The 21,922-nt window shown below is 33.1% G+C and overlaps 1 protein-coding gene across 1 annotated transcript; it reads left to right on the top strand.

Annotated features, from left to right (window-relative positions):
• Nucleotides 1-1,167: 1,167 nt before the first annotated feature.
• LOC134727462 (uncharacterized) lies at nt 1,168-21,922 on the top strand. Its single transcript, XM_063591844.1, has 16 exons — nt 1,168-1,249; nt 1,795-2,055; nt 2,283-2,403; nt 3,465-4,611; nt 5,277-6,477; nt 6,868-8,246; nt 8,859-9,522; nt 10,310-10,426; nt 12,305-12,609; nt 12,921-13,046; nt 13,638-13,794; nt 15,871-16,054; nt 16,975-18,572; nt 19,079-20,344; nt 20,710-21,216; nt 21,634-21,922. The coding sequence occupies exons 1-16, from the start codon at nt 1,168-1,170 to the stop codon at nt 21,879-21,881; spliced, it is 9,363 nt and encodes a 3,120-aa protein (XP_063447914.1). The 3' UTR covers nt 21,882-21,922.

Here is a 21,922-nt window from a genome sequence, read left to right as displayed (position 1 = left end):
TATCACATTCAATCACTCACCAAACCACTGCATTCACTCCGTAGATATACACATATGTTCTAGAAGTTTTCGTAACAGTTGTACAGTGAATGACTTTCATAAAAAATCACAATTGCGAGGTCAGAATTAAATACAATTTATTTATCAGTAGGAGACAATAGCAACTGTCAACAAGCATTAATATTTTGACTAGCATCCGATAACAAATTTTAAATTCTCTTTGTTGTTGGGTCATTAGGCAATATAATTTGAACATTTGTTTATTCGAATGTACACGGACGTAATGTAGTGATTGCATTGATGAGGTAGTTTTATTATTTCGGAATGATGATTTGTCAGTTTATTTACATAACTTTTTGTTACTAGTTGATAATTTATTAATCTTGATGATAAGCTTCTATCTAACATGTCCAAGTTTTATAACAACTCGTGAAGGTTTATAAATCTTAAAATAGAAAGTTGTGGTATGTTTGCAAATAAGTAACCTTCCATCCGATAACAAACGACGCAGAAGTTTCAACAAAAGGTCACCGTACAGACCTTAAATTTGGGAAAATTCACCATTAAAGGCCCCATACATGACATATGTAAAACACTATCGTATATTGTTTGTTGCAAAATGTGGAATTGTTAAACTAGTTTTACGTTAACACATACCGCCTATGTGTGTCATATGTCGTTAACAAAAATCAAAATTTAAACAGTCCACCTACCATCACCACGATCATAAGCTTAAATAAGGAAATAAAACATGACACACATAGTTTGGAAAGTAGTTCAAACGTTCTCAATAAAACAAGATAGATAATGTAGCTACATCTGTTGATAATTAGGCACAGTGATTTAGCAGACTAAAAAAGTAAGTTTAACTTTGAACAGTTCGATTCATTTCTGAGATTTTTCATTTTACTTTAGGTATTCATTAACGTGTCCTTTGTATTTCTTTTAACTCACAAAATATACCAGACTTATAATTTTACAACATCAGACATACGTTCCGGTTAAATGAGACGTATTATTGTCTTAAATTGAAAGAGTTCGAAAGTCAATTAAAAAACGAATTTGAAGTGCAATGTAAATCAAATAATTGTGATAAATTCGGATAAACCCAGCAATAAAGTCTATGCGGAAGATAATATCCGTTCAAATTGATACCTATTTTTGATGATGTCTTTTGAGGTAAATGTTCCTGGGAAGATAGATGGTGTTGGCCTGGGACGTGTAATGGGGACCTGGCATCCGGATGCAGGTGTAGCAATGGATTTCGAACATATGCAGATTCGACTTCAGCAAAATGTCAACGTAAGAAAACATTTTTAATACGTAAAAGATATTCCAGGCCTTAATACTAGTATATAATATTATATAACTACTCTCTTTTAATAAGGTACATGAAAATATGAAGTTTGATTGTCTGTTGAAGAATGTTAAATGAATAGTACATTTAATACCATATCTATCAAACAAAGTGAGAATACTTGTTTAATTCGGTGCTCCAAGGGATACAAATGTATTAAATGCCTATTATTCACCAAAACCAAATATATATCAAACAATACCCACATAATTCTGCACGTACCAGCATGCGATAGCAACAACAGATAAACAAAACAATAACAATAAATAACAACCGAACAACATGTTTATCGATTACAGTTATTAGCAGAACCATATTGAATGTCCAGAACATATCTGAATATTAATATACAACCGTCTTTTATACATCTGACATTCGCACTAATATATGAATCTAGCTCTAAAACTTAAGCAGCATTAACAATTACTTTTTTGCAGCTGAAATAAAACCATCAATAGAAAGCTGTCTTACCAAAGCAATCGCAGCTGATGGAACCGAATTTGTTTCAAATATTGGTCCTTCTAAATGCTCGGAGCAGACGAATTTCTATGGCAGAAACCAAGTTAAACACTTTTTAGTAGACTTGTATTTTCAATATAAAATTAATGTCAACAAGTCCGCGAGACCAGCATTTGTGGCAAATGAAATATTTGGAATAACTGATGTAGACGTCGTTTTAGAAACAGTTTCAGTTACAGGTAATGTGTTACCTTTAAACATAATTGTAACATTTAACCACAAGGTAAGACAAAATGATCGTAAGCGATCGTACTGTACTTGGATTGATCATAAAATAATATTGATTTATTCGTTTATAACTATTTTCAATGCAAGGGTTGAACAATGTAATTTAAAAGTTTTCTTCATCTTACTATTAATGTTTGACGTAAATTATTTTTTAAACAGTCATTACTAACTGTTTTAGGAAGAAAACATTTAGTTGGCACAACACAAATAAAGAATAGTAAGGTATCTAACCCAGAACAGAATTACAATGCTGAAAAAATTGAAATACCAGTACAACTCAATTTGACACAAGGAGAAAGGTAATTCATGTTAATGTGACATATCAAAGTTATATAAAAAAAATAGCATCAAAGATACATGGCTTGTATTTTATATGTCAAAAAAGCGTTTATCATACTCATCAGACGAGTCTTATTCTTGAATTACAATAGTTGGATGACCAAATTAAATAAGATTTTGCACTAATAACTAAAATTTCTAAAGGTGTTCTTCATAAATCATAGAGAAGTGTCAGGTTATTCATGATTTTATAAACAGTCAATTTATAGATAAAATTACATATCAATCATGTCTAAAAAAAAAAAACTGACTACTAGGGTTATAATACCCTCAAATGAAAAAACGTGCATCAACTGTGGGACCGAACATATTCATGGGTCTCTCTATTTTTCTATATATCTCTCTCATTCAGCAAAAGCAAATTAAAACACCAACTAAGCCTGTCGTCTATCCAGCGATGTTTTCATTTTTTTTCCATTTCAAGTTTTTATCCTTTTCAATAATTTTGACGCTCCTTGAGTTTTCTTGGTTTGTCATTTTGGCAAAAGCTGAACGTTTTGATAAACTTACATGATTCATTTGAATACTTCCTATATATATTATCAAGTTTAATTTTTTACATGATATGCACATATTTGCACACTTCAGAACAATCTCCACCAAAATAGTTAATCGGAATATAGAAACGTCGTTACTTTTCTTAGGAATAGGAAGTGTATGATTGCATGAATATCAGTAGCTATAAAATTAAGCAGCTATTAGTGCTCATTGACTATAGCTTCACATTTGATCCGGCCTCTCTAAATATCATTAAGTCGAACATCAGTGATTAGTCATATATTGACGAAACGCGAGTCTCTTGTACTAACATACAATCCTGATACCAATGTCAATCGTTTATTTAATTTTGGTTATCAGTCTATTGTTGTTTTTTTCCCCTAGTTTCAACCTCTATCTACAAACGCAATTTACAACAAACATCTTTCCCGTTTCAGTTTTTTATTTGTTGTCTATCTTTAACATTGATACGACTTTATTATTGCATACATACCTAATTTTTGTATGTTTACTTGTGTTATAGTTTATGCTTGACTTATCGTGCCAAAGGTGGAGGATATCTTGTATCAAAGGACGTGACAACACGTGCAGAAAAACACATACCGTATGACAAAACTGAAAAATCTAGGCAAATTTGTTACATTTTTGACGAGGAGCCACCAGTTTTTTGTCCAAAAAGTGGTAACTGTTCAGTTGAACCAGTTGATCTTTCAAAACGATTAACCACGTCGAGTCACATAACAGTGTCATTTCGTGGTTGGTCTGATTATGGATCATCGGTACTAGCATCTGGGATAGAATCATATGCAATAAGTGTGTACGAGGTTAAGGAAGCTACTCCTGAAACATTAATGAGGGATACAACTGCCGTTGCAGGTCCACACAACTGTTCGAAAGATGAAACAGAAGTTGACATACAATTACCAGAGAAAAATCCAATGTTATACGCCGTGTTATTGGAGGTGAAAGACAAAGCAAACAATGTGGGATATGCACGGCGTTTTGTTTTGTATGATAACTCTTCATACGTAGTGACGAATGATCGTATACCTTTCAGAGTCGTTTCAGCTTCAAACAAAACAAACTTTACGTGGCAGGTGCATCATGGCACTATCTGTTATTCATGGAAAAATCGATTTTTAAACAATAGATACAAAACGTACAATCCACTTCGTCCAGTTAGGAGTGAAAACTCAATACCAGGTGTTTACGATCAAGTATCTGGATTATTAACTGTGAAAGGTACGGAAAATGTCAACGGTTTGACTGATTTCTTCTATGCTTTGATTCGCAATGTCCGAACTGTTGTAAGTTCTGGAAGAGTGATGAATTTTACGTCACAGTCCATTTGTCTCAACCTTAGTATGAACGATGGTGACACAATTGTACTCCGTCTCCAAGCCAGAGATATCATGAACCATACACTCAATGATAGTATACAAGTTCATATCGACCGATCTGTACCTGAAATAGCTGATATATGGTTAATTCGCAATGGAAAGAAACAGCTCTATGTCCATCATAGTTCAGACTTATCTACCATTTATCTAGAGTTTAAGGCATTCGATTTACATAGTGGTATACGGGAAATCAAATGGGCATTTGGTGTCTACGAAAACAACACAATTTTGATAGAAAAAGCAATAGCCGTAGAAGAAACCAACAATTCGGTAAGGACTTGAAATAAACTAAATACCATCATGGTTATAAAATAGAAATGAAGAATACACAAGAAATATCACCAAATTTATAAACTCATAAAAATACCAAGATTAAAATGGTGTATTCCAAAATTCCGAAAGATTTTACCAACGTACGATCAAGAGGTTGGCGTAATGAAGTTATATTTTGTTGTTGACTTTGACTTTAAAATTCAAACATTCTTTCTGCTTTACAGGTTATTCATAACAAAATTTGATCTAACAATGAAAATATGAAGTAATATTTCATTGATTAATAATATATCAGTAACAGTTTAAAAGGTATAGTTAAGTTATCAATGACATTAATTCACATTTAGGAAAACCACCAAAAGACGTCAAAAACACAAACATCAACACTGGCAAGTTCTTTTTATGCTGAACTTTCCTTACTTAACTATATGATATAGGTTTCAAAATCGCTAAAGAAAATTCCCTTAAATGACTTTAAAATGGCTTAACGCGATAAAAATACAGTTTTATTTCTAAATAAATATTAGACTTTGCCATGATAAGAAAGGATAATAAATATATAACGAAATGCAATTACAATAACAGGATAAACTATACCATAAAGTGATATTTATTTCTTATTCGTATAAACCTTTCTGATTAATATTTTTTTTTTTCATTAGAGTTCTTGCAACAGTACAACGACTTGCTACTGTCCGATGATCGGTGAGTGTACATCGACAGCGTATGTTGCAGAACTGAAGAAGCTAAAAACCCTGAACCAACATAACGGAAACCATAACAGGAGATATTTCTTCACCGTTACAGCAACAAACAACGCTCATCTTGTCGCTTACGACCATATTGACATACTAGTTGATGAGTCTCCTCCGGAAGTAGGCGTAGTTTTGGAAGGACTAATCGGCAGTCCTGATATAGACTATACAAGTATAAATGAAGTCACTGTTCATTGGCACGGCTTTATTGATCACGAGAGTGGTATAAAGTTATATAGAGTGGCCATCGGTAAAGACTGCATTCCAAATTTGCAAGACATGATTATCGGTAATATCAACGGTACTATTGTACTAGAAACTGCTCACGAATCTTCAAAATTGATCTTTCCAAATGGTCAGGGTAAATACTATGTGACTGTTATAGCTTTTAATAACGCAATGAGTCCGTCAAAGAATGCTTGTTCTGACGGAATAACATTCGATACAAGTGTTCCTGAAATAGTCAACGTTAGCATAAAACATGCTCAGACTGTGGAATCAATCGGGTGCCTCAACGGCGTTCCTTGGCTAATGACGGATTATCTGTCTAAAGTTAAATTAGTTGGGAATGAATGTAGTAATGTATGTACAAACAAGAGCAACGACGACATTTTTACTTTACTGCCAACTACATTAGAAACTATGAACGAAAATAATTCCGTATCAACATTTTTGTGTCGCACACTTAAATATTATCAACTAAACTATATCTACACTCCAACGGATCTCTTTCAAATCACGTGGAACGTCCGTGAAGATCATAGTCAGATAGCCCATGTTTATGTAGGGTTTGGAAAAGAAATTTCCGAAATTGATAGTCCGGACTTAATGGGTTATTCCAAAACGCATCATCTAACAAGCTACACCCAACATCACCCAGGTCTTATAGGAGAAGAAAAAATATTCATATTCATCAAAGTGCAAAACAGAGCTGGCCTAGACCAGAAGATTTGGTTTGGACCAATATTAGCCGATGAAACACCACCAGTCTGCCAGTATATTCCAAAGCCCGTTATTGATAATGGTTATGTGATTGTTAAATGGGACAGGGGAGACGTTTATGACACCGAACAAACAGAAGAAATAGGATCAGTTATGTTTCGTGTGGGTAAGTTGGTAATGTATAAAATCCTTGAAAACAAACAAACACGGGACATAAAATCGTAGATGTCAAAAGTATTGTATGACGTTAAACAAACACACAAAGGGGACAAAGGAAAGTTGAAGGATCCGCGATAATAGTTTAAACACATTTGCAATAACAATCATCATTAACGTTAAACGTGTGTTATCGATCTTAGTAAAAAGGTTATTATTAAGATTTCAAAGGCAATTAATGGTGAAGACTCTATAAAAAAACAGATAGTTGGTTCAAATAATGAAACATATTTTTTTTCATCAAACAGATTCAACGGTGTTAATGTGAGTTACATTTTTAAAATCTTGAAGTTAGAAATGAGTATATTATTTAAATGCATAAAGTATACTATCACTGCAGGCATAGACAACAGTTACATCACACCTTTTCTAGAGTGGAATATAAAATCACACGGAGGGCAGTGTGGTCTACTTCACCAGTGCATCAAATACCCAGTCAAAACGTTACAAGTGTATGATTCCGAGAACAGTTTAGATTTCTATATTCAAATGCATGTATATAACTATGCTGGACATTATTGCAGTATAAATACACCTTCTTTCAAACTACCCAATATAATTCCACCCAGAAGTGGGGTAGTTTTAGATGTTTATCCTGGAAGTAAACGACCTTACGAAGATGTAGACGTTTTACATGACGCTAAAGTATACTGTTTTGTAATGAAAGGTTTTACAAATAAGGACATACAATTTGAAGTAGGAGTCGGAACTGTTTACAAATTGGATGATGCAATAGCTTTTCATGTGGTCAATGCAACCAATGAAGAAAGAAAGTGCGAATCTATGGTGCAACTTAAGACAGACAAACAGTATTATGTGACAATCAGGGCATCAAATACAAATCGGGAAATATACAGAGTATCGTCCGATGGGTTTTTGATATTAAACGGTACCACAGTGACGTCATCTTTGACAATACAACATGGTATTCGATGTGACAAAGACAACCAAATGAACAAATGGAATATATCAATACCCAAAAATGAACTAAAACTGTCTAAACCTTTAAAACATGGTGTCTATTATTCTTTAGTAACGGACTCCAGGAACAAACAATTTAAAATTACAAATACTGATGTAATTATGAAATATCACGGACAAAATTCCGATCAGGTGATAAAAACATTCATGCCAATAGTTTCCGTCGCAAGCATATTCATCGATATACAAAGTAACCATTCGGATCTTTCGTCCTACATGACATTATATCTTCATCAGTGTGATCCGGATATGGGAATACAATCATCTACATCATTATTACCTGTGTTCTGGTCAATTGATAAAAAATACGTACAATATCTATCAAATTATGAGACAGGATTATGCAAAATGACGAACAATTCTACTTGTGATAACAAAATACTGTATGATTCGGTTGGAACAGACAGCTTTAAATATTTTCTTGGTAATTTAAGGGAAGGAGCTTATAAGGTGTTTGTGAAACCGTGTTTCGGATTTAATTGTCTTTTACATTCTATTTCTAACGAAATTGTTATTGAAAAAGTAAAATCCGTAGACTTGAAAGTTCAGGCCACGCTTCAGTCTGCTTATCATTGTATTAATACAACTGTAAAATGGGGGAAATCACCCTGCACCGTATTTTACAAAGACACCTTCCCTGTCGGTTACAGATGGTCGTTATTTGAGGATGAAGGAAATACAATGCTGACTGACTGGGAGTCCGTCCTAGGAGATTTTACAAATAAATCACATTTTAAGGTACGATGTTCTGTAAGATATGAATGTTCCAAAAATGATTACAATAAAGAACCATTCGTCAGAACACAGTTCATATCGCAATATTTTAGTATGATTTTTATAGTCACAACTTAACGAGTTGACAGATATATTTACTCAAAGTAAAGAATGGCTCCAACTTTGTCAACATGGTTGTTACAATAGTGTTATTTCTTTTTAGGGTTAATCATAATTGTTGTAAGTCTCCTTTGGTTATATAGTTCTTGCGAAATTTATCTCAAATATAAATATGTATGTTAACATTTTTACTTATTGTCATTGTTAAGCAAACATGTATTGACCCACGTTCTAGTTGTCGTAGCTGTAATTGACATTTGTAGTCAACCTTTAATAACCTATAAAAACTAGACCAACAAATCATCTAACATAAGTAACTCAACGAAAACCATTAGTTTTTGGAGCGATGACCTTGTGAACTTTGTTTGGCCTCATTATTCTATTTTTAACTCTTGCTCTTTAATAAGTCGTCATTGATAAACTTCAACTGTGTGCAAAATAATGCTTTTGATGTTTTGTAATTTTTATCAATAAAATTGTTTTCAAGAACAATGGTTTATCGTTTGTATATTACAGGACTCTGCTTGTCTTGATATACCAGTTTATCTACATCATGCGATATATGTTTGTTTAGAAGCATTCTGTCCATCAGGAGATATCAGCCGAGTTTGCAGCAGATCTGCTGTGATAGACGACCCAAACATCTATGATAAAAAGATCGTTTATGATCTGAATTTCAATAATCCAGTCGTTAAGCGCATTGCAGAGTTAAAACATAGTTCTAACATTGGAAAATATTTGACAGTTCTTCACGACAATGAGATAGATTTTGTCGAACGGAATGTTAAAATAGCAGGCTTCATTCTTGGAGTATTCGACGTTTCTGTCCGATGGTTTCTTATGAAGAATAGTCAAATTCCGTCTATTGATTGCTCACATGATTCGTCGTGCTTGTTTTCAACAAATACAACAACTGGTTTCGTAAATTTTGATAATCCATATTTAAAGGAAAATGGATTATTGTATATATGCGCTGTAACAGATTCGTTTGAAGGTTGTAGTGATGGATTCCTTGTTGATGATGACCTACTCAAGGGTGGCCAAGTTTCCATATTATCAAGAAATGGTTATGTAATTGAAGGCTCAACAATCAGTATTCAGTGGTCAGGATTTTATGGAAATTCCAAAGGAGTAGATCTCGGATATCAAAACGCGATAGCATTTTACCAATACGCCATAGGTAAGGATGATATAATGTGATTCTTGAATACATTTTTTTTAATTGAAAGACGTGATTTGACAAAAGTTGAACCTACAAAATAAGTAAAATAGTTAAAATAGTTAAACTGAATTCAAATATATATCTAACTAACTTATGTTAACTTATTGTTCACATGATATGTCTAACACGGGACCAGCACCAAGAGAACCATTAGTTATTGGTTGCTTCCATATATATTTTCTAAGAAGTGATATGATGCATTCTTTGTCTTTTGATATTTTATTTGATGCCACTGCTGGTGGACATTTCGTCCCGGAGGGTATCACCAGCCCAGTAGTCAACACTTCGGTGTTGACATGAATATCAATAATGTGGTCATTTTTATAAATTTCCTGTTTACAAAACTTTGAATTTTTCGAAAAAATAAGGATTTTTTTTTTATCCCAGGCATAGATTACCTTAGCCGTATTTGGCACAACTTTTAGGAATTTTGAATCCTCAATGCTCTTCAACTTTGTACTAGTTTAGCTTTATAAATATTTTGATATGAGCGTCACTAGTGAGTCTTATGAAGACGAAACGCGCGTCTGGCGTACCAAATTATAATCCTGGTACTATTGAAAACTATTTGACCATCTTTTCGACTTATAGGTTTTGAATGTCCCGTTCACATGGTACCCTCCGCTCTCTTTTTTGCATAATCACTATTACAATTATTATACATATCATTATTAACTCATTCTGGTCTTCCTCGAACTCCTTGTGGATATTACAAATGGTAACTCTGTTTTATTGGCACATGCAGGTACTAGTATTGGTGGACATGATGTTCAACCGTTTACCACAGCTGGTCTGACAGACTTTGTTGTGGTACCACACTTGCAATTACAATCAGGACAAGTATATTATGCTACTATACGAGGTAAGATTTACACCATTAATATCAAAAAGTAATTATAACATAATTTAAGCAATCGATTGCGGCAAACCAATAGCGTGAAATAGTTAAAAATTAAGTTGTTTCGACTGTAATACAAGTGAGTGGTTTAGTTATCTTTAAAATCAGGTTTAATCCAACATTTTTTACATTGGAAAATACCTGAATCAAGTTAGGAATATGAAAAGTTGTGATCAATTCGTTTGATATATTTGAGTTTTTGATTTGGTCATTTTGTTTGTGAATTTCTTTTCAGAATGTTTCCGTGGAGTTCAGTCTTTTTTGTGATTTTAATTTTTACATGTTTAACATCTGCTTAATTAAGTTCTCTCGTCAATTCGCTGCCAATGTTTTTTGTTTAGTCTAAAAATCCCATGACCTTGATAAATCAGTTGAAATCGGTTGATTAGACTGTTTGAATTTTTCTTTTTTAGCCATATTATTGGTAGTTTATTTTCGATTTATGAGTTTGACTGTCCCTTTGGTATCTTTTGTCCCTCCTTTAAGCACGATAACATTTTATCCATTAACAAATATAATGGTCTCCTTTATATCATTATGAATGCTTATTTGATATTGATATCATTACATTGTTGAAAACAAAACACTTATTGGAATAAGTTGAAGTAACTTTCATTATGACATTCTGAAATATTTTGAATGTGATAATTATCATGGGAAGAATAAAAAAAGTTTAAGATAAACAAGAACCATAATCATAATAAATATCAATGTTTAAACTACTCTAAATGAAAAATATAAAGAATATGCTTATACCCAACGCATAGGACATTTGCAATGTTTGGTCCTCAATACGCTTCAACTTTATACTTGTTTGGTTTTCTGACTATTTGATCGGATCGTCAATGATTATTCTTTTACAGACGAAACGCGCTTCTGACGGATCAAATCATAAGCCTGATACCTTTAATAACTATTTGGTTACAAATTTCCTCATTTGTTTTGTATGTTTTTGAATACGAATGTTGTTTCATTTGCCTGTTCTAATGCAGAGATCATATCCGTTGTGTGCGAAACACTACGTTACACTACATTACACTACATTACACTACGTTATACTACGTTACACTACGTTACATTACGTTACACTACGTTACATTACGTTACACTACGTTACACTACGTTACACTACGTTACACTACGTTACACTACGTTACACTACGTTACACTACGTTACACTACGTTACACTACGTTACACTACATTACACTACATTACACTACGTTATACTACGTTACACTACGTTACATTACGTTACACTACGTTACATTACATTACACTACATTACACTACATTACACTACGTTACACTACGTTACATTACGTTACACTACATTACACTAAGTTACACTACAATTAGTAGTGAGGGAAGTACTTATGTAAAGGTTATGAAATCTGTGATGGAGATAGCTATATAAAAAAAGATTTTTATTTTATCGGTATTCTATAACAATATATACATTACATCTATAGCTTTGCAAATAGGTTATACTTTTTTGAGCCTGAATCTCTTTCCTGCATTTACTTTCATCAGAAAGAACGAAAGAAGGTTTTTAAAAAAGACGTTCATCCATTTTGTGGTATTAAGTTGTTAATAATATATCCGAAGACATATTTCCGTAATTAAAGATACTGTGGATTCATTTATTTTCGTGGGTATCAATTTTCGCGGATAGGTGAAAACTTGCATTTTCGTGGATATCTGATTTCGTGGTTTGGTCAAAGTCGTTTTTCGTCAGATTTCGTTGTTAACCAGTACCCACGAAACCCACGAAAATTGGTATCCAACGAATAATAATGAATCCACAGTAGTTTGATTTCTGATTTTATTTAAATATTTTTAGCTTTTGATCAGTTGAATCGGTCTGTTGAAAGACATTCAGAAGGCGTTATTTACGACAACACCCCACCTTCAACTGGTACAACACAAGTAGAAGGAGAATTTACTTATGTCGTAAAAACTGATCAAATTGCGGTACAGTGGTTTGGGATTGAGGACAAGGAGAGCGGCATCGTACAATTTGAAATAGGAATAGGTTCTACAAACAACTCTGCAGATATTGTGTCATTCCACAAAGCTGAAATATTTACAGAGCTGAATGGAGGCAGTCGATTAGTTGACGGACATCAGTATTACGCTATCGTTAAGGTACATTACTTGATGAATGTGTAGAAAGTCAAGTATTAAGTAACATAACTATCTGCTCATTCTATAATATTTTGAAAATAATAAGAATCACAAGAATAATAACAATGAAATAGATAATATCATAATAATAAATATTTCAACCACTGTTAATGAAAATAACTGCTCAGTTGGCATTGGTCACGGCATAAAACAAACTAATTTTCCATTTCTAATCGCTCTAACAACCTCAAACTAAATTACATGTTTGTCCAAACCTATTCTAAAGGAAAACAATATGCACACATGTACATGTACTTTCGATGTTTATTTAGGCGACAAACGGAGCTGGTCTTTACTCACTGTCTGTGTCTGCCCCGTTCTTAGTTGATAGTACAGGCCCACTGAAAGGCCAGGTCATGGACATTTCTCCCGACAACATGCAAGGTGAAACAGATGTTGTGAGTATACAGAAAGGATATAATTTATGTATCCGTTCTAAGAATTCTAAATGTAATAGAAGGAAGTTGTTTTCAATTATATATATATAGAACTGTTGATTAGTTATTTTATTGGCTTTAATTGCAATTATGTATTTATTCAAATATGTTTTGTTAATATAATCGGATAATACTGAACTTATTCTGATAAACTCAAATGACCATAATCGAATTTATTAAAACTAATCGTTAATGTTTAACATCGTTTGGACATATCTTTACAGGGAACCTTCAGTAATAATACAAAAAATGTCGTGACAGTCTAAATGATTTGAAAGTGATTGCTTTGTATTGTTTGGACTTGGTTAACGCTTACTTTTTATGAATTACATATCAATCAATTACAGTCTAAGGTTTTGTGGATGTTATTTACATGTATGTTCTTCTAGATATTTAAAACTTCTAGTTCTGTCTAAGACTTGGTATTTATTCACTGAAGAAGACTAACATGTTATCAGTTGCACTGTCAGTCTTACTGTTGTTTGTCATGTAGAGGTATATTAATTTGATATGTTAAAATGTGTAAATGAAAAAATATAAACCATATTGTAGACGGACATAGACTACCAGAGAAATACAACAAGTATATCTTGTAAGTGGAGAGGATTTCATGATCCACATTCACAGATTGATAGTTATCATGTTGGACTTGGTTTAGCGGCTGGGAATGACGATATAGAACCATTGACAAACGTTGGTTTAAAAACCGGTAAGAACAGATTGATATCATGTAATTCTCAACATATCAATATGGAACGCCGTAGCTGCCTTATGTGTACTTGTTTTTAGATACGCTTATACTTTTCAATATATGCACATAATTTTTCTATATATGCACATACTTTTTCTCTATATGCACATAGTTTACTTTATATGCACATAGTTTTTCTATATATGCACATAGTTTTTCTATATATGCACATAGTTTTACTATATATGCACATACTTTTTCTCTATACGCACATACTTGTTCTCTATATGCACATAGTTTACTTTATATGCACATAGTTTTTCTCTATATGCACATCTGTTACTTATTCGTTTAATGCGCGGAGTTTACGGTTGCACTTTGAATTAAATCGTTTTTCAATTGTGTTCATGTCTCTGGTGGTAACAATGTGTTCTTACAGATGAAATGACCCTATAAGCGAGATTGCAACCGTTCCAGTGCTCGTTTAATACCCTGTTACTTATTCACTTATAATACGTTTGTTGTACGTTGCACCTTTTAAAATGCGTGCTAATAGGGTAATTTCATCTCTAAGAACACATTTTTACCACCAGAGACATGGACAAAATTGAAAATCATTTTCTAAAAGGTGCAACGTACAACAAACGTATTATATGTGAATAGGTAAAGAATAGGTAATGAAAAGGTAACAGGGTATTAACCGAGTGCTGGAACAGGTGTATGTGCGCTAATAGGGTCATTTCATCTCTAAGAACACATTGTTACCACAAGAGACACGGACACAATTCAAAAATCTATTTTAAAAGGTGCAACGTACAACAAACGTATTATAAGTGAATAAGTAACAGGTATCAACCGAGGTCTGGAACGGGTGCGTGCGCAATAATAGGGTCATTTCATCTTTAAGAACACATTGTTACCAACAGAGACATTAACACAATTGAAAATCCTTTTCTAAAATGTGCAACGTACAACAAACGTATTAAAAGTGAATAGGTAACAGGGTATTAACAGAGCGCTGGAACTGGTGCATGCGCGCTAATAGGGTAATTTCATCTCTTAGAAAACATTATTACCACCAGAGATATGAACTTAATTGAAAATCCTGTTCTAAAAGGTTCTACGTACAACAAACGTATTATAAGTGAATAGGTAACAGGGTATTAACCGAGCGCTGGAACGGGTACATGCGCGCTAAAAGGGTAATTTCATTTTTTAAAACACATTGTTACCATCAAAGACACGGACACAATTGAAAATCCTTTTTCTAAAAGGTGCAACGTACAACAAACGCATTATCAGTGAATAGATAATGAAGAGGTAAAAGGTTAATTACCGAGCGCTGGAACGGGTACATGCGCGCTAATAGGGTAATTTCATCTCTAAGAACACATTGTTACACCAAGAGACATGGGCACAATTGAATTTTTTTTTAAAAGGTGCAACGTACAACAAACGTATTATAAGTGAATAAGTAACAGGGTATTAACCGAGCACTGGAACGGTTGCAATCGCGCTTATAGGGTCATTTCATCTCTAAGAACACATTGTTACCACCAGAGACATGAACACAATTGAAAAACGATTTAATTCAAAGTGCAACCGTATACTCCGCGCATTAAAAACGAATAAGTAACAGATGTGCATATAGAGAAAAACTATGTGCATATAAAGTAAACTATGTGCATAAAGAGAACAAGTATGTGCGTATAGAGAAAAAGTATGTGCATATATAGTAAAACTATGTGCATATATAGAAAAACTATGTGCATATATAGAAAAACTATGTGCATATAAAGTAAACTATGTGCATATAAAGTAAACTATCTGCATATAGAGAAAAAGTATGTGCATATATAGAAAAACTATGTGCATATATTGAAAAGTATAAGCGTATCTAAAAACAAGTACACATAAGGCAGCTACGGCGTTCCATATATCAAGGATATCTGAAATATATATACGTCGCAGATGTTTTCGTTACAATTATTATATAATTTGATTGTGACCCTGTTTGAACTTTTTACAATACTTAATAGAAATATTGTATACATCAAGTATTGAATTATGGCATTCATTTTTTCTTTTTTTCAGTGAAGACCTGGACTTCAAAGTTTGTACAGGGAGTTAGACACTATTGTATAATGAAAGCTTGTAACGGAGCAAAACTTTGTAGTCATGGGTCCTCAAATGGTGTAATAATTGACAACTCTGCTCCTATACCAGGTTTAGTAGTTGTTGGAGAACCTGGAATTCATTCAAGATACCAGTCTGATAAGTACGTTCTGAAATGTAAATACACATTATGCTAAATAATTGTAGACCATATGATACGATAATAAAACAAAAACCACAAAAGAGCATGTTTGAATACGATTTTTAAAATATTCTAAATTGGCCAACTGTATAAAATATTGTTTTTGATACACATCACAGACTACAAGAAATGTGCCACCTCGACAAAAGCTATAAAAGATATGAACAGACTGACCAAGCCATAGCAAAAGACGAATATCCAGTTTGTCTTCCTTTTGGATTTCACGCGATTCCCTCATTTTTTTGTAACCTTGATATGTCTTTTTTGAGTTGATCGAAACATCACTAAACTTTATTACCTTTTACGCCTCAAGACAGCCAATAACTTGATAATGATGATAGCGCGATATATCACGTTAAACTGTATATTATATATGATTTTTTTAAAAATAGTTTGACGTATATAAACATAAAAAGATGAAGAACATTGTAATATCGTATACACGGAAATGAAAATACAATTATGATTTATAGTCGGTCAATAATTCATCTGATATAAAAATATGAGAAATGTCATGAATTCCAATAGGAAAAAATCTTTCTTCATACTATGTAAATGATGTAAATATACACTACTATAGGTCAACTGACGGCTTTGAATACTGAGAACATTAAATCCATAGTATATAAAGTAAGCCTAATAAGGTCCCAAAATGAACAAATGTACAAATGGACGGTCTGATGATTTATGTTCATAACACTAAACATAAACTTATTATGACAGAAATTGACGACAACTACTGAATAACTTGCTTCTTGCTTCGTACTTAGGATATGTACTTGCAGACATTTGTTTGATTTACAAAAAAATTCTGTTAAATGATAAAGTTTACATTTTCTTATTATGTGTTTTAATCAATAAATGAATTAACATCATTCTAGCTCGTCACTTCATGCCACATGGATTGGATTTGAAGACCCACAATCCGGAATCGACCATTTTGAAGTATGCATAGGAACAGTACCATTGTTATGCGATATTATGAACCGCTGGAATGTCTCTTTGTCGTCTGCCTTTGTTAAAAGTCAACTCGAACTTATAAATGATGTGCCTATGTTTGTGACTGTAAGAGCCTGTAATAAAGTGAAACTTTGTGTAAAAAGGTCTTCGCCCAGTTTTATAATAGATGACACTCCACCGGTTTTAATAACTCGGCCGTTTATAGAAAGTGTAAACGTTTATACTTCTGATTTCCGACAAATAATATCAGACCCATCTTTTTTCAAAATCTTATGGAGATTTGAAGATGATCGAAGTCCTATTGTAAGAACTACTATCACGATCAGTAGCATGTTAGACTCCCATATCCCAATATCGGACACTGTGATATCAAATGAAAATGTGTTTACTGTGAAATTGGTAACAGACAATCAGCTTCGTTTAGGAGACATTTACGTTATTAAGGTAACAGCTTGCAACGCTGCCTTACTGTGTAGCACTGCACATAGCGATGAAGTTCTGCTGGATTATTCTCCTCCACAAATCGGGGGATTTATGCCACCTTTAAGTTGGGAAGTGATTCATGGGGCTTCTAACTTTATAAGATTTGATCTATCATGGTATGGATTCAGTGATGTAGAATCCAAAATTAAAACTTATTATATATCAATAGGCTATGATTACAGTGGTGTAGACATCGTTGGTGCGTATAAAGTTAAACCGCCTCACCAAGATGAGGGACGTATGCAACACACAACCATAAATATAAATACTACAACAAATCTACCTGAAAAGCTAGTTTTTACTATCTGGGCAGATAATTATGCTGGCCTTTCAAGTTCTCAGAGCAAAATAACAACTGATGTAGTAAGTTTTAACCGAAATTATACCCAGGGGAATCTCGCTATACAGAAACATTCTTGTGTTGCAGAATATTGCAATAACGATTGCACCTGTGCTGTTATTGGACAAAAATGTAAAACCAATTCACAACCTAAATGTTTTATTAAAACTGATAACAATGGAACCAGTTCCATACGGGTACGAATAATTGTGCAGAACACCAATACAAGTATAGTTGGATCGTCGTCATGCTTAAGGTCTGAATGGACAGACCACTTAAACGAAACAATATGGCGTTTCGAATACACATTTGGTATACAGAACGAAAAGCCAGGTAGTGGTATTTTTGATTTAGCAAACGAAAACCCTTGGCGAGATGTCGGAAAGGAGACACAAGCCATTCATTGTTTGTCTCCAAAACATCAACTGGAACATAAAACGAACTACGTTGCATACGTTAGAGCATGGTACTCGTTTACATTATATAAGATATTCCAATCGGAACCAGTCCTGGTCGATCACACGTCACCTGATATACACAAAAGATATTTTGTTATCGATTCCATATCAAACTGTGAGGAGGATGTGGATTATATTCTATCAACAGATCTTGTATTATCCTGTTGGGATGGTGTATTTTATGATGACGAAAGTGGAATCGGGAGTTTCATGGTATCAGTTGGAACTTCTCCGTATGGTAATTTTATATTTGATTTCTTTTATTTTGAGAAAGATATTTGAAAATTGATGTTATTCAAATTATCACTCTTTCTAAATAAAGATTTTATTATTATTATTATTATTATTATTATTATTATTATTATTATTATTATTATTATTATTATTATTTTTATTATTATTATTATTATTATTATTATTATTATTATTATTATTATTATTATTATTATTTTTATTATTATTATTATTATTATTATTATTATTATTATTATTATTATTATTATTATTTTTATTATTATTATTATTATTATAATAATTATTATTATTATTATTATTATTATTATTATTATTATTATTATTATTATTATTTTTATTATTATTTTTTTTTTTTTTTTTTTTTTTATCTTTATCTTTATTTGAAAAGCACTTTACGCCATTTTCTCTAATTTCGTTTATTTTATTTTGTATTAATTATTTTTAGAAAGGTGATAAAATAAATTAACACAATTTGTTTTTTTTTCTCAGCGGATGATATAGTGCGCATGCATGATGTTGGTCACAAGACAAGAGCAGACTGGGCAGGCCTTACTTTTGAACCTGGAACTAGATATTTCACGACTGTTAGAGCAATCAATAAAATTGGTCTACAAACCGAACTTAGCTCCGATGGGTTTTTGATTGATGATATCGCGCCCATTACTGGAATAGTTTACAATACTGGACATTACAGGGACGCTATTTACCAATCTATTATTCAACCAGTTGAATTTTCCTGGCATGGATTTGAAGACGAACATTCTTTCATTGATTCATATTACGCAGGATTTATTGTTAATGGCGAAGGTTCATTGGCTAATGATTCCGTTAGTTTTAAAAAGATAAATATTCACGACCACATAGTTTACAATGGGAATCTCAAACACGGAGACACGATTGCAGCCATGGTAAAGACTATTGACAAGGCTGGCCATGAAAGTCCTATTGTGACGTCATTACCATTATTGATTGACAATACACCGCCTCAATCATTTGAATGTACACATTATGAGAAAATATATGAAAAACATATAACGGGCAAAGATAGGTGGTTAGAACAAAGAACATGTCATAAAAACAGTGTTTATAAGATTAAAGTCTCTGTAACAGATGTGCCATTTGACTTTGAAGCTTTACTGGCAGTTGATGATATGTCAATAGTTCTACCTTTCGCTCGTAATTCAGATGGTTCTTTGGTAACAGAGTATAACTTCTTTTCATTTGAAACGGCATTGAAACATTTTTCCTTGGATATTTATGGAGCTTTAAAATCAACAACAATGTTGATAAGTGTATCAAGATGTTCTGCAATAAATACAGAAACACTGGATAATAATACCGTTATTACCCAACAAATTTCATCAAACGGAATGTCCGTTTGTGTGCGAGCGATTGATCTAGACAGTGGCATTAAGCAAGTCAACATTGGAATCGGAAGCGTCAACGGGGGATATGAACTACAAGCAATGAAGTCAGCAATGTCATCATCACATCGTTTGCATGATATTGTAGAGGCCAACCTGACACATGGTGAACTTGTTTATGTTCAAGCTGTAGTTATAAACCATGCGGGATTACAATCTCAATTTACGTCGCATCCATTCGTTGTCGATCATACTCTTCCAATAATTCAAAGTTTAGAGTCGTCACTTTTGTATGAAGCTGGTGACCAGAATAAAACATCCACCAGTGTACATTTCAGATGGCAAGTTATTGACGACGAAAGTGATGTTAAGTTTTGTGAATATTGTATTGGTACGTAATTAACTAAGATACTGTGAATTACCAGACAATTTAACTGTCCTGTGTTCAATTACAAGAGAGACCGTTAATGAAATAATACATATTGATATTTATATGAATAGGCTAATAATTTGTGGTTGTCTACATGACAGGGAGGAATTATGTATTCTTGTTTCGAAAGATATTCCCATCCCTTTTTTTCTGAATAATACAAACTTATGACTTATATCTCAGTGAGCAGTGCATCTTTACGATAAAATATCATAATCCTTTTTGTCGGTAGAGGATACAGTGTTTAAAACAATAAAATTTGGTCATATTCATATACTGCCTAAACTGTACTGCATTTCTGACATTTTTTTCCTTTTTAATTTCAGGGTTTTCAGAATCTTCGTGCGGTATCATAGGTTGGACAGCTACATCGTCTTTATCTGAATCTCAATCAGAAGATTTTAGAGTCCAACATGGAAGCAGAATATTTCTTCAACTTCGCTGTATCAATGGGGTTCAATTATCTGGATATGCATACAGCGGGCCGTTAGTGGTCTCTTACAATTCACCAGATAACATTGGTTCGAAAGTACAGTTTATAACAGACACTGGAATAAAGAATGTCACTGGAGACCAAGGCGAACTAACGTTCAGATGGGATTATTTTAATGATCTGTCAGGAGTGAAGGCGTACTCATTACGAATGTCTACCAACAATAACCTGGTCTTGGACATTCAAATCTCTAACAAGAATTACATTCGAATAAAAAATCTCCACTCGAAAAACAAGGAGCTATACATCATTGACGTCATAGGAACAAATATTGGAAATATATCTAGCAACGCCAAACACGCATCAGTTAGATGTGATTATACTAAACCATCATTATCAGGTAAGGTTTATGAATATGTTACTAACATCAACGTTACCAATAATCGGTACTAGATGAGCATGTCGCAACTAAATGCTCTTTGCAGCGATGCTAGAGGCAAACATCTGTAAAAGTTCAAAACTAATTAAAAAGATAAAGAGATAACATTTACTTCATTTGAACTTCGGTTAAGAGTTGTCTAATTGGCAGTCATACACAAAAAAGAATACGAGAAAATATTTTTACGTGCATTTGGGATCGCTGGCGAATCACGATTGCTGGTACATTATCAGTCGAAAGAGTGAAATCCGTTAAATAAGCGTTGGCCTGAATACGAAACAAAAGTTACAGCTACCTATGACTAATATAAACTAAGAAAGTTGCACAATTCTGTCTGGGACTATTTGAATATAGGCTTATATAATTTTTCCATTGCAGGAAAAGGATTTGACTATGGCGTCAACTTTATAGACTGGAAGGAAGTGTTTACGTCAACAGATATCAGTTCTTTCCAGGTAGCAATAGGCTCTTCAAAAGGAATGACTGATATAATTATGCCAACTACAACGACCGGACCCAGAATCACCATTGATATACCGCGTGAATATCATGAAATAATTGCTGTTGTGACTGCCACATCGATCACAGGAATGTCAACCACATTTACACAAATTATTAAACTCTAGAAAGTCAAACAAATGGACAGGTTAAGAATAACCCATTCACA

This window comes from Mytilus trossulus, chromosome 8 (genome assembly GCF_036588685.1).
Source record: "Mytilus trossulus isolate FHL-02 chromosome 8, PNRI_Mtr1.1.1.hap1, whole genome shotgun sequence".
NCBI classification, from domain to species: domain Eukaryota; kingdom Metazoa; phylum Mollusca; class Bivalvia; order Mytilida; family Mytilidae; genus Mytilus; species Mytilus trossulus.
This window is presented reverse-complemented; position numbering and strand designations above follow the sequence as displayed.